At 43.2% G+C, this 12,504-nt stretch overlaps 1 protein-coding gene across 1 annotated transcript in view; it reads left to right on the top strand.

Annotated features, from left to right (window-relative positions):
• Window positions 1-12,110, top strand: part of GATB (glutamyl-tRNA amidotransferase subunit B) — an 89,164-nt gene extending 77,054 nt beyond the window's left edge. Inside the window, exons 12-13 of the mRNA XM_041739078.1 lie at window positions 8,371-8,505; window positions 9,980-12,110. Of these exons, the coding sequence (XP_041595012.1) occupies window positions 8,371-8,505; window positions 9,980-10,108 (264 nt within the window). The 3' untranslated portion in view covers window positions 10,109-12,110. The remainder of the gene's footprint in view (window positions 1-8,370; window positions 8,506-9,979) is intronic.
• Window positions 12,111-12,504: the final 394 nt, after the last annotated feature.

The following is a 12,504-nucleotide window of genomic DNA, read 5'->3' on the forward strand; positions in this document are numbered from 1 at the left end:
GTTTATACCTCTTAATCCCTTTGATATATTACCCACACACACAACACCATTTTGTTCTCTCTGCATCCATGAGTCAGTTTGTTTTTAGATTCTACATATGTAACGAACTCATATGGTATTTTTATCTCTGACTTATTTCACTTAGCATAATACGTTCTAGGTCCATCTGTGTTGTCACAAGTAGCAAGATTTTCTTTTTTATGATTAATATTTTTGTGTGTGTGTGTGTATATATGACATCATCTTTATTCATCTATCAGTAGACATTTGGGTTGCTTCCATATCTTGACTATTGCAAATAGTGTTGCAGTGGACATAGGGGTGTATATATCTTTTTGAATAGATGTTTTCATTGTCTTTGGATAAATACCCAGAAGTGGGATTACTGGATCATATGGTAGTTCTATTTTTAATTTTTTTTTTAATTCATTAGAGACATAGAGGCAGAGACACAGGCAGAGGGAGAAGCAGGCCCCATGCAGGGAGCCCGATGTGGGACTTGATCCCGGGACCCCAGGATCACGCCCTGAGCTGAAGGCAGGCGCTCAACTGCTGAGCCACCCAGGCGTCCCTATTTTTAATTTTTTGAGGTCCCTCCATACTGTCTTCCACAGTGGTTGCTCCGGTTTACATTGCTACCAACAGTTCACGAGGGTTCCATTTTCTCCACGTCCTTGTCAACACTTGTTTCTTGTGTTTTTATTTTAGCCATTCTGACAGAAGGTATCGCATTGTGGTTTTGATTTCCATTTCCCTTCAGATTAGTGATATTGAACATCCTTTCATGTGCCTGTTGTCCACCTGTATATCTTCTTTAGAAAAATATCTGTTCAGGCCCTCTGCCCATTTTTAAATTAGATTTTTAGGGTGGGGGGAGGGGAGGGAAACACCTGGGTGGGAAACCCTTGGGTGGCTCAGTGGTTGAGCATCTGCCTTTGGCTCAGGTCGTGATCCTGGGGTCCTGGGATGATAGAATCCTGCATCCAGCTTCCCACAGGGAACCTGTTTCTCCCTCTGCCTGTGTCTCTGCCTCTGTGTCTCTCATAAATGATTAGAGTAGGTAGGTAGGTAGGTAGGTAGATAGATAGATAAAATCTTTTTTTAAAAAAAGATTATTGGGGGGTGTTGGTGTTGAGTTGTAGTTCTTTATATATTTTTGGTATTAACCCCCTACCAGATATATCACTTGCAAATATCTTCTCCCATTCAGCAGCTTGCTTTTTCATTTCATTGGTGGTGTCCTTGACTGTACAAAAGCTTTTTGGTTTAATGTAATCCCATTTGTTTATTTTTGCTTTCATTTCCCTTGCCTGAAGAGACAAATTCAAAATAACATAGCTAAGACCAGTGTCCCAAGATTTTACCATTTATTTTCTTTTCAGAGTTTTATGATTTCAGGTCTTACATCTAGGTCTTTAATCCATTTTGAGCTAGTTTTTGGAAGTGGTATAAGTAAGTGGTCCAGTTTCATTCTTTTGCATGTAGCTGTCCAGTTTTCCCAGCACCATTTATTGAAAAGACTATAGTCTCTGCATTTTATTTCTTGCCACCTCTATCATAGATTGGCCATATCAGTGTAGGTTTATTTCTGGGCTCTGTATTCTATTCTGTTGACCTAGTGTCTGTTTTTGTGTCAGTATCATACTACTATGACTACTGCAGCTTTGGAGTATTGTTTGAAATCAGGGAACATGACAGCTTTATTCTTTCTCAAGCTTGCATTGGCTAGTCAGGGTCTTTGTGGTTCCATACAAATTTTAGGATTATTTGTTCTAGTTCTGTGAAAAATAACATTGATATTTTAATGGGGATTGTATTGAATCTATCGATTGCTTTAGATAGTATGGACGTTTTAACAATATGAATTCTTCCAGTCAATGAGCGTGGAATATTATTCCATTTATTTATATCATTTTTAGTTTATTCCATTAATATTTTATAGTTCTCAGAGTGTAGGTCTTTCTTTCCGTGATTACATTTATTCCTAGGTATGTTACTCTTTTTGATGCCATGATAAATGGGATTGTTTTCTGATATTCTCTTTCTGGTATTTCATTATTATAAAAACACAACCAGCTTCTTTATATTAATTTTATATCCTGCAACCGAATTTGTTTATTCTAAAAGTTTTTTGGTGGAGTCTTTAGGGTCTTCTCTGTGTAATAGCATATCATTTACAAATAGTAATCGTTTTACTTCTCCTTACCCATTTGGATGCCTTTTATTTCTTGTCTGATTGCTAGGACTAAGCTAGGACTTCTAGTACTATGCTGAAGATAGTGGCCAGAGTGAGCATCCTTGTCTTGTTCCTGATGATGGAGGAAAAGCTTTCAGTTTTTATCATTGAGTATGTTAGCTTTGGGTTTATCATGTATGGCTTCTATTATGGTGAAGTGTGTTCCCTCTATACCTACTTTGTTGTAAATCTTCATCATAAACAGATGAATTTTGTCAAAAAAGGTTTTCTGAAAAAAAAAAGTTTTTCTGCATCTTTTGAGATTATCACAGGATTTTTATCCTCATTTTGTTAATGTAGTGTATCATGTTGATTGATTTGTGGATATTGACCCATCCTTGCATCCCTGAAATAAATCCCACTTGATCATGGTGTATGATCCTTTTAATGTATTTTTAAGTTCAATTTGTTAATATTTTGTTGAAAATTTTTGCATCTATTGTTAAACATGGACATTGGCCTATGATTTTTTTTTTTTTTTTTTGGAGTGTCCTCAGTTTTGTTATCAAGGTAATGCTGGTCTTGTACAATGAATTTGAGTGTTCCTTCCTCTTCAATTTTTTAGAATCCTTTGAGAAATATAGGGATTAACTCTTTTTTTAAATGTTTGGTAGAATTTACCTGTGAAACTATCTAGGCCTGAACTTTTTGTTTGTTAGGAAATTTTGATTACTGATTCAATTTCATTATTAACAATTGGTATTTTCAGATTTTCGACTTCTTCCTCATTCAAATCAGTTCTAAGAATTGATCCATTTTATTTAGATCGTTCAGTTTGTTGGCATATATATAGGCTTTCAGAGTATCTTTTGCATTTCTCTGGTATCAGTTATAACTTCCATTTCATTGCCAAATTTATTTGGGACCTATTTTTTTCTTGATGAGTCTGACTAAAAGTTTACCAATTTGGATTATCTTTTGAAAGAGACAGCTCTTGGTTTCATTAAATTTTGTGTGTGTATTTGTTTTATGTCTACTCTGATCTTTGTTATTTCCTTCCTTTTACTAAGTTTGGGCATTGTTCTTCTTTTTCTAGTTTCTTTAGGTGTAAGTTTAGATTGTTTGAGACTTTTCTTGTTTCTTGAGGTAGGCCTGTATTGCTGTAAACTTACCTATTAGAACATTTGCCTGTGCTGCATTCCATAGATTTCGGAATGCTATGTTTCCATTTTCAGTTGTTTCAAGGGAATTTTTTTTTAATTTCAAATTTAATTTCTTTGTTGACCCATTGTTTATTCAGTAGCATGTTTAGCCTCCACATGTTTGTGTGCTTTCCAGTGTTTTGGTTTTTTTTTTTTTCCTTGAAATCATATCTAGTTTCACATTATTGTGGTCAGAAAAGATGCTTGATATCAGTCCTCTTAAATTTATTGAGACTTGTTTTGTGGCCTAACATGTGATCTCTCCTGGAGATGTTCCATGTGCGCTTGAAAAAAAAATATCTATTCTGCTGTTTTGAGGTGGTAGGCTCTGTGTTTATCTATTAAGTCCGTCTGGTCTAGTGTGTCATTTAAGACCACTGTTTCCTTATTGATTTTCCGTCTGGATGATTTATCCATTGATGTAAGTGAGGTGTTATAGTCCCCTACTATTATTGTACACTTGACCCTTGAACAATACAGGTTTGAGCTGCACAAATCCACTTATATATATAATTTTTTTCAATATACATTAGAAAGTTTTTGTTTTGTAAACAAAGAATTTCTTTCACTTTGTCTTATTTTTCTTGTAAGGCATCTAACAGTGTTTTGTGTAAGACAAGATTGATGTAGGTACTGACATGATTCTTGTGAGCAGACAACTTACAGTATTGATAAGTACAGTATAGAAATGTATTTCTCTTACAATTTTCTTAATATTTTATTTCTTCTAGTTTATTATAAAGATGCAGTATCTCATACATATAACTACAAAATATGTGTTCATCGACTGATGTGTTATCAGGCTTCTGGTCTACAGTAGGCTGTTAGTACTTAAGTTTTGGGAGAATCAAAAGTTCTGTATGGTTTCTGACTGCACAGCCAATCAGCACCCCTAACTTCCATGTTGTTCAAGAGCGAAATGTATTTTTGTTAGTTACCCCCTTTATGTTAATATTTGCCTTGTGTATTTAAGTCCTCCTGCATAGATACAATTGTCCTATCTTCTTGTTGGATTGATCCCGTTATCAATACGTAGTGCCCTTTGTCTTGTTTTACAGTCTTTGTTTTAAAAATCTATTTTGTCTGATACAATTATTGGCAACTCAGCTTTCTTTTCATTTCCATTTACATAGAATATCTTTTTTCATCCCTTCACTTTAGTCTTTGTGTGTGTTTATATCTGAAAGGAGTCTCTTGTAAGGCAGCATTTTGGAGTCTTGTTTCTTTTATCCATTCAGCCACCCTGTATCTTTTGAGTGGAGCATTCAGTTCATTTACATTTAAAGTAATTGGTAGGTATGTACTTGTTATCATTTTGCCCATTGTTTCCTGGTTGTTGTAGCTCATCTCTGTTCCTTTCTTCTCTTACTCTCTTCCCTTGTGGTTTGATGAATTTTAGTGTTATGTTTGGATTTCTTTTTTCTTTATCTTGTGTGTGTCTATTATTAGTTCTTTGGTTTGTGGTTACCATGAGGTTCAGAATATAATACCCTATGTATACTGCAGCCTTTTTTAAGTTGGTGATTACTTAAGTTCAAACACATTCTAAAAGGATTACATTTATCCTCCCCTTCCCATTGTGTTTTGGATATCATATATTAGATCTTTTTATTTTGTGTATTAACTGATTTTTGGAGAGTTGGTTTTACTACTTTTGTCTTTCAGCCTTCATTCTACCTTTACTGTATGTGTGCTTTTATCAGAGATTTTTTTTTCTTTCACAATTTTCTTACTTTTGATTGTGGCTTTCCTTTTCACTTACAGAAGTCCCTGTAGCATTTCTCTCTCTCTCTCTCTCTCTCTCTCTCTCTCTCTCTCTTTTTTTAAGATTTTATTTGTTTATTCATGAGAGACACAGAGAGAGAGAGGCAGAGACATAGGGAGAGGGAGAAGCAGGCTCCATGCAGGGAGCCCGATGTGGAGTCCATCCCAGGACTCCAGGATCAAGCCCTCAGCGGAAGACAGACGCTTAACTGAGGAGCCACCCAGGCATCCCCCCTGTAACATTTCTTGTAAGGCTGGTTTAGTGGGGAATCCTTTAGCTTTTCTTTCGGAAACTCTCTCCTTCGATTCTAAATGATAATCTTGCCAGGTGTAGTATTAATGATTGTAGGTTTTTTCCTTTTGGCACTTTGAATATATCATGCCATTGTCTTCTGATCTGCAAGACTTCTGTGGGAAAATCAGCTTAGAGCCCTCTGGGGTTTCCCTTGTACATAACTAGTTGCTTTCCTTTTGCTGCTTTTAAGATTCTCTTTCTTTTTCTTTTTGCTTTTCGTCTTTGAAGATTTCCTCTACCATCTTTCAGAGCCCGATCCATTCTTCTGCATCCTCTCATTTCCTATGAATTCCTTGTTCTGTATTTTTCATTTCAGTTACTGTATCCCCCAGCTCTGATTGGTTCTTTTTCATATTTTCTCTTTGTTGTAGTTCTGTGTCCATCCACTCTTCTCCCGAGTTTGGCAAGCATCTTCATGACTGTTACTTTGAACTCCGTATTGGGTATATTGTGTATCTCCATTTTGTTTAGTTCATTATTTTGAAATTCTGTCTTGTTCTTTTGTTTGGAACGTATTCCTCTGTCTCTTCGTTTTGCCTCTCTGTATTTGTTTCTATGTATTAAGCAGATCAGCTACATGTCCCAGTCTTGAAAGAATAACCTTCTGTAGGTGTCCTGTGGGTCCCAGCAACACAGCCTCTCCTGGTCACTAGAACCAAGTACTCCAGGGGTGTTCCCTCTGTGGGTTGCATGCACTATTTTGTTGTACTTGGCCATTAATGCTCCAGGCACACCGGGGAGCTTGGGCGGCCCCCAACCCAGCTGTCTATAATGCGTGGCTGTGACTATTGTAGGTTATGCTCGTGAGGACCAGCCAAGTCCACCCACTGGGTGCAGCAGAGCAGGAGCCACTTTGGGGTAGTGCCAGCCCCAGCGACTTCCCACATGTGGTACACAGAAACTGTTGGAGAGGTCCCTGCCAGGCAGGGTGGGTTTGTAGGGGAACATCTGGGTGGGTTCAGCAGTGCTAGCAAGGTAGATGGAGAGTCTCAGAAATGGCGCCTATCAGTGCTTCCTTTGCCCAAGAAAGTTCCCGCAGATCCAGGCACCTCTGGCACATACTCTAAGATTAGCCAATAAATCTTCATTTGTGGTCCAAGCACTTTGCAAACTGCTGCCTCTGAGTTGGGTGTCAGAGTGAGTTTATGTGCCAGCCCTTGAAGTGCAGACTGTCTCCTATAGCCCTCCTGCTCTCCCTGCTGATTTTTAAAGGCAGACATTATTGGGGAGGAGGGGTGCTCATCTTCGGGGTATAGTCCCCAAGGCAAGGGTGCCTGATGTGGGGCCTGAACCCCATGCTCCTCAGGAAGGAGCATTTGTGGTATCCGTCCTGCTCGTGGAGGCCCACAGCAGGCTCGTGGGTCCTGACTAGACCACATCTCTGCCCCTCCTGCCCATCCCCGCGTGGCTCTTCCGTTCGATCTTTAGTTGTGGAAGTGCTGCTCTGCTGGTCCCCGGGTTGTCAGCAAGGGCTGCTCTGTGTGTGGCCGTAGAGCTGGCAGGTCCACGGGACGAGGCAAGTTCAGGATCCTCTTGCCCTGCCGCTTTGATCCTACAGCCCTACCCTGTACTCTTCGAACGGTTACAACAGTATTCTAAGTCTGTTTAAGAAAAATGTATCAGGGAAAGAGGTCAGAGAAACTCTTCAGACTTGCTTTCGGCAGCTCCCTGGGCATGATCTACGTCACACATCGTTCCGCCCTCCAGTTCCAGTGCTGCCAGCACGCCATTATATGTTTGTTGAAGGCATGGAACATTCTTACGGGCCTTTGTGGCCCTCGCCCTCAGTGCCTTACCCATTTTTCTGGTAGAAAAGTAGTTGCAAAATTGATTAGAGGCTTATACATTCAGTGTTTTTCTAAGAGCAGGGGCAGGTTTTCTAGAAGCAGCCAGGGCTGCAGTGCTGGAGCCGGAGGGCGCCCTGCGGGGGAGCCCACGGGACGGCCCACCCAGGACCTCGCCGGGCCACAGTCGCGGGGGGCATTCTGACGGCTGAGCCGAGGAGGCGCGGACCTTGTAGCTGTGACAAGTATTCATGGTTATTTCCGTCCATAGGGGAACACTTTGAGCCCTACGGAGATTCCCGGCATCTTCCCCTTCGTTTGTTCCGCTGCGTGTGCTAATTATTGACAAGCCCTGCGTGTCTGGGAGGAGGGGCTCCTGGCTGGCCCATTTTCAGCCGGAACATCCGTAAGGCGCATTCTGTGCCCGGTCCTGGCTGCAGGCGGAGATGCAGGGGGCACCGGAGACTAACCGGGGACCCACACCCCACCCCTTCCAGGTCACCCCAGAAAAAAAGAGGGAGGAGGAGGACTCCCCTAGGCTAGGCCTTCTTTAAAAATGTATTCCTTTTTCCCTTACTTTGATAAGTTTGGGGATTTGTTACTGCTTCAAAAAAAAAAAAAAAATACACCATTAACTTAATTATCCTAGCCAGATTCGGGTCTAGCTCTACCAGTAGGGGATAAATGTGGCGTGGCACAGGCCCCTGCGGATTAGGATTTATGTTTTTAGTTATTTTCCATTTTGTAGCTTCATTATGGGGCCCCTCTCTTGCCCCCCTAAGATCATAATTCCCAGCAGACGTTTTTGGGGACTTCATTCATTTTGGTGCAGCGGTTACCTCCCTCGGCCATGCTGCCCTCGTCAACACGGCCTCCCTCCGTGCAGGTGCCGGTGGCGTGGGCCCAGCTGCTGCTGGCTCAGCCTCGGGGTGCAGCTCCTCCAGCCCCCTGCCGTGTGCCAACCCCACCGGTGCCAAGGGCCCCCCGCGGCCTGCTCTGTTCCCAGCCTGCAGCTCAGCCTGGCCAGGGGCTCCCTGCAGCGGCCTCATTCTGGGTGTGTCCCTGCCGCCCCCCCGCCCCGGGTGCAGCCTGGAGAGCCAGGCAAGCGCTCATGTCTATGCCCCCTCTCCCCCCCACTCTGGCCCATAGGTGTTTGAGGAATTATGGAGGAGTAAAGGGAAGACTCCATCGCAGATTGTTTCAGAAAAGCAGCTGGAACTGATGCAGGATGGGGAGGCACTGGACCAGGTCTGCCTCGCTGTGATGGAGGAGCACCCGCAAGTGGTAAGGACGGCCTGCAGGGTGAGGGGTCCCCGTGGCGGCCTGCGGACCCGGCGACAGCCTCTCCACCGCTCCCCTTCGTGGCCCTGAGACCCCTCCTGATAAGGGCTGGCGCAGTTGCATCAGGAAGCCCCTGATACATTTTATCTGTTTTTAGCTAAGGTCAAGAGCTCAAATTAGGCGAATATCAGAAAAAGACAACTTTTCCTATAAGGAATATCCATTTCTGGGGTTTAATCTCCTGGAGTTTGGTTTACAGGGGTGTTTATCAAGCTCCCTAGGTCCAAGTTTTGACCTGCCAGCATGATGCACTTTGAATGTGTTCTAGCTAACTCTGCTTTATAAGGAGACCTCTCACTAATAAACCAGCAGGCATGACTGCAGAAAGGAAAGAAAGGCAGACCCGTTAGCTCCCTGCCTTTGAAAGGTGGGTAGAAAGGCAGAAAGGAAAATTATTTGTAAATTATGGAGAAAATCCTTGACAGGAGCATACCTGAAAACCAAGTCCTTTTGTGTTCTGAGCATAGAACAAAATAAAAAAAAAAAAAAGCTAGAGTACCACCATCCCTCCCTCCCCAAGTCTAATCACATTGTCTAGAGATTTTTTAGTGGGTAAAAAATTGCTAGCATCGCTTTCAGAATAATACCCACCCACCCATCGGCTTGCCAGGAACACTAACAGCTCTGAATAGAGCTCTCGATAAGGAAAATGAGCTTGCACTGCGTCTGGGCAATCTCCATCTTCCTGCCTCATCTGTAGTGACTGATTAAGACACACTCTCTGTTTTGGACTCGTTCTCCGGCACCAAGTGCAGACACTCACACGTTATTACCCATCAAGATGCTGCCGAGCAGGAGGTCAGAGTGGGTGGCCCTGGCAGCCCATGGCTGTTCAATAGGAATCTGGAGCCTCCTGCTTCCATAGTCCCCATCTTGCCCACCACAGCGCACCCCCCAACCCAAATGCTCTGGGAGAGTTGCCATTCTGTGGATTTGTTTTCTGATAAACATGTCTTCCTGGCAGGGGGTTAAGAGAGGGGGAGGAAAGCTGTGCATTTCAGTGCCTGCTGAACACCACTGGAGGATTAGAGAAGGACCTCGCTCTGACTAGACTAGATCATTCCTTTTAGAGAGGTTACTCACCCCCAAGACTGAGAAGCTCCATGTCCTCCTGTCACTGTGGCACCCAGGAGCACGGCCTTGTTCCTGTGCACCTGCTCTCTCTGTGGGCAAACAGTCATGATGCATCACAGCCCTCTTGTCCACTTTCATCAAACAGCAGAGTGACAAACATGCCCTGTGACAGGAGCCCAGAAACCACCCCAGGAGCTCACCCACCCCTCTTCCTTTTCTCATTTAATATCTAATGCTAACAGAAGAGAAACAATCTAAATTCCAGTAAACATAAACCTTAATTTAGTATTTTTAAGTATGCATGTCATTATCTTCTCCTGTAAAACAATTTCTGTCTTTAAAGGTACTGGCCATGAAGAGGGGAAACCCCAGAGCTATAAACAAACTGATTGGGTTGGTCCGAAAAGCAACTCTCAGCCGAGCAGACCCAACTGTGATAAAGGAGATCCTGGAGAAGAAGCTGTCATCGTGAGCCATTCTGGGTCCCTGAGGGAGAGTGGGCAGCCGTGACTGAGAACCAGAGCCTGGGACACCTGACATCCAGGGGCTCGACAGAGCTGGTGCCTCCCAGGCCCTGGCTCCAACTGGAGCCCCAGGATGCCCCTCACACAGACCAGTAGTGACAGCCCGGTTGCTTCATGGACCTCGAAATGGCTCCAACCACAGGAGTGGTTAGCAAATAGCACGTTCCAGTGCTCAGTGATTCTGAACTAAAGGAGGCACCATTTCAGATGATGTCACCATTCTAAGAAAACGCCTCATTCTGCAGTTCGTTAACAAATATTTCTGAGTAAGTCCCAAAAACCAAGCACTGCTCTGGGTGCCAAGAATGAGCAGTGGTTAAGAGAGACCATGGTTGAGACGCAGTATTTGAGACCTGAAAGTAGATGAGTGGGACTAAAAACCACAGCAGAATCGACATGCTGTAAACACATGGTTATCTCGGGAGGCCTCTGAAGATGGGGAGGAGGGTTTGGTCTTGCTAGCCTTTCTCCAATCTGTGGACACGGGGAAAAAAACAAACAAACAAACAAACACACAGAAGTTTTCAAATAAATTTAATGAATAAAATATATACTGAAATATCACATAAAAAATTAACTTACACTTCAAAGATTGTGCAGTTGATAACTCTTCCGCCCCACTGCCCAGGCCAGAAAAAGGATAAAAAGGAAAAAAGCTGTAACATTAAACTGATTTGTTTTGCCTGGGAAGAATAAGATTATCAACTAGTACATCAAAATCTTGACCTTTACCAGTAATTCCAGTGCGGTTAACATCTTCATGAAGCCTGGGTTGCCCTTGCCCCTGTGCTGGGGACAGTAATGCCATCTGTCTACTGCACTGGAGCGCCCCTCCGTGCACTGCATGCCTGTTACCTCTGGCTCAGAGTGCTTAAAGACCAATTTCTCAAATGCTCCTTTTTAAAAGCACATGTCAAACCGTGGCATAAGGAACAGACCAGACTCTGGAGTCTCCGTGTTTACACTGAATTCCCCTAGCCTACTAAGAAGAGTCCGGGCATTGTCATCACGAGTAGTGCCGCAGGGGCACCTGGGAGACTGGAGAAGAGCAGACCCTCCCTGTGGCCAGCGTGGCAACAGATGGTGCTCCAGCAGCTGGCAGTTACTCAGGACTTCCCTAAGAGTGTGAAGAAGCGTCGAGAAGGCAGGGACAGAAAGGAGACCAGCTGTGTGCTTTATTCCAGACAAGCATGAAGAGGTAAGGTTTAAAAAAAAAACTTAGGATTGTGAGGGACTGTGTCACCTCACCCAGGAGGCTGTGTGCCCCTCACGCATTCTGTTCCAATACTGAAAACTACTGGACCTCGGAGTAAAGTATTTTTCTTTTTGAGAGAAAAAAGGCAGCGTCCATTCCCTCCCCTCGCCTTGCAAGTCTGAATTACAGAAGGGCAAAGGCAATCAAAGACCGATTCTGGCAGGATCACTGTTAGAAATAACATGGTTCAGCTTGGTTTTACAAATTCCTTTTTCACCAAAATTCTGGCTCTTGGACATCAAACTCTACAGAAGACACTCGGGGAGCTTTCCAGGCCATTTTAAATCAAGGCTTTGGGGGCAGCTGCATGAAGACATTTACCCAACCTGTTACATCCAGTGTAAACTGTAGTATGGATCATTTCCAGAGAAAAATGCCATCATGAGAACATCTGATCTTTACATCGATGACTGTCAACCTCTGACAATTGCCCCATGATCTTGCATGCCCACTTCTGACATCCTGAAAATTGGACAGGTGTGTTGTTGTAACCGGTAATAGAAAAAGTCAAAGCACAGCTCAGGTATGTTACTTGGAACCTGACCATACAGTCAAAAGATGTGCTTGCACAACAGTGTCAGAAATTCACAAGTATGGCTCTGCTCATAGTCTTTCCATGAGTGAGAAGTTAGTCTGGTTGTTTGCTGTTCTGATGAAAATCTCATTAAAATGTATGAGTTGGTGCCACAGGTAAAGCCATTGCCATCTTTCATTGGAACCCACACACCTATAGGCTGGGGGTGGGGGTGTATTGGAAAACCGGCTCTTCTTCAGGTCGGCATGACCCAGCTCTACCTAGCCATAAACCATGGCCCAAACCATGTGTTCTATTAGTTGAAAATGAGTTGGTTGGTTGGTTCTGGCGGGAGGTTAACATCAGCCTCAACACTTGGCACACAATGTGGCACAGAATAACTTCAGTGAACAGTGATTGAATTTATATAATAAAATTAGTGGACAGCTTTCTGTGGGGCCTTTTGGTATGGGAGGTTGGTGCTGCCAACCAGTAGGCTTTTAAATCCTGGACATCTGGGTCTAGGAAGGAGCTACTTGACTCTGTCCAGGCTTCTGCAACATGGTGAACTTCTG

Source organism: Vulpes lagopus, chromosome 23, assembly GCF_018345385.1.
Source record: "Vulpes lagopus strain Blue_001 chromosome 23, ASM1834538v1, whole genome shotgun sequence".
Lineage (NCBI taxonomy): Eukaryota > Metazoa > Chordata > Mammalia > Carnivora > Canidae > Vulpes > Vulpes lagopus.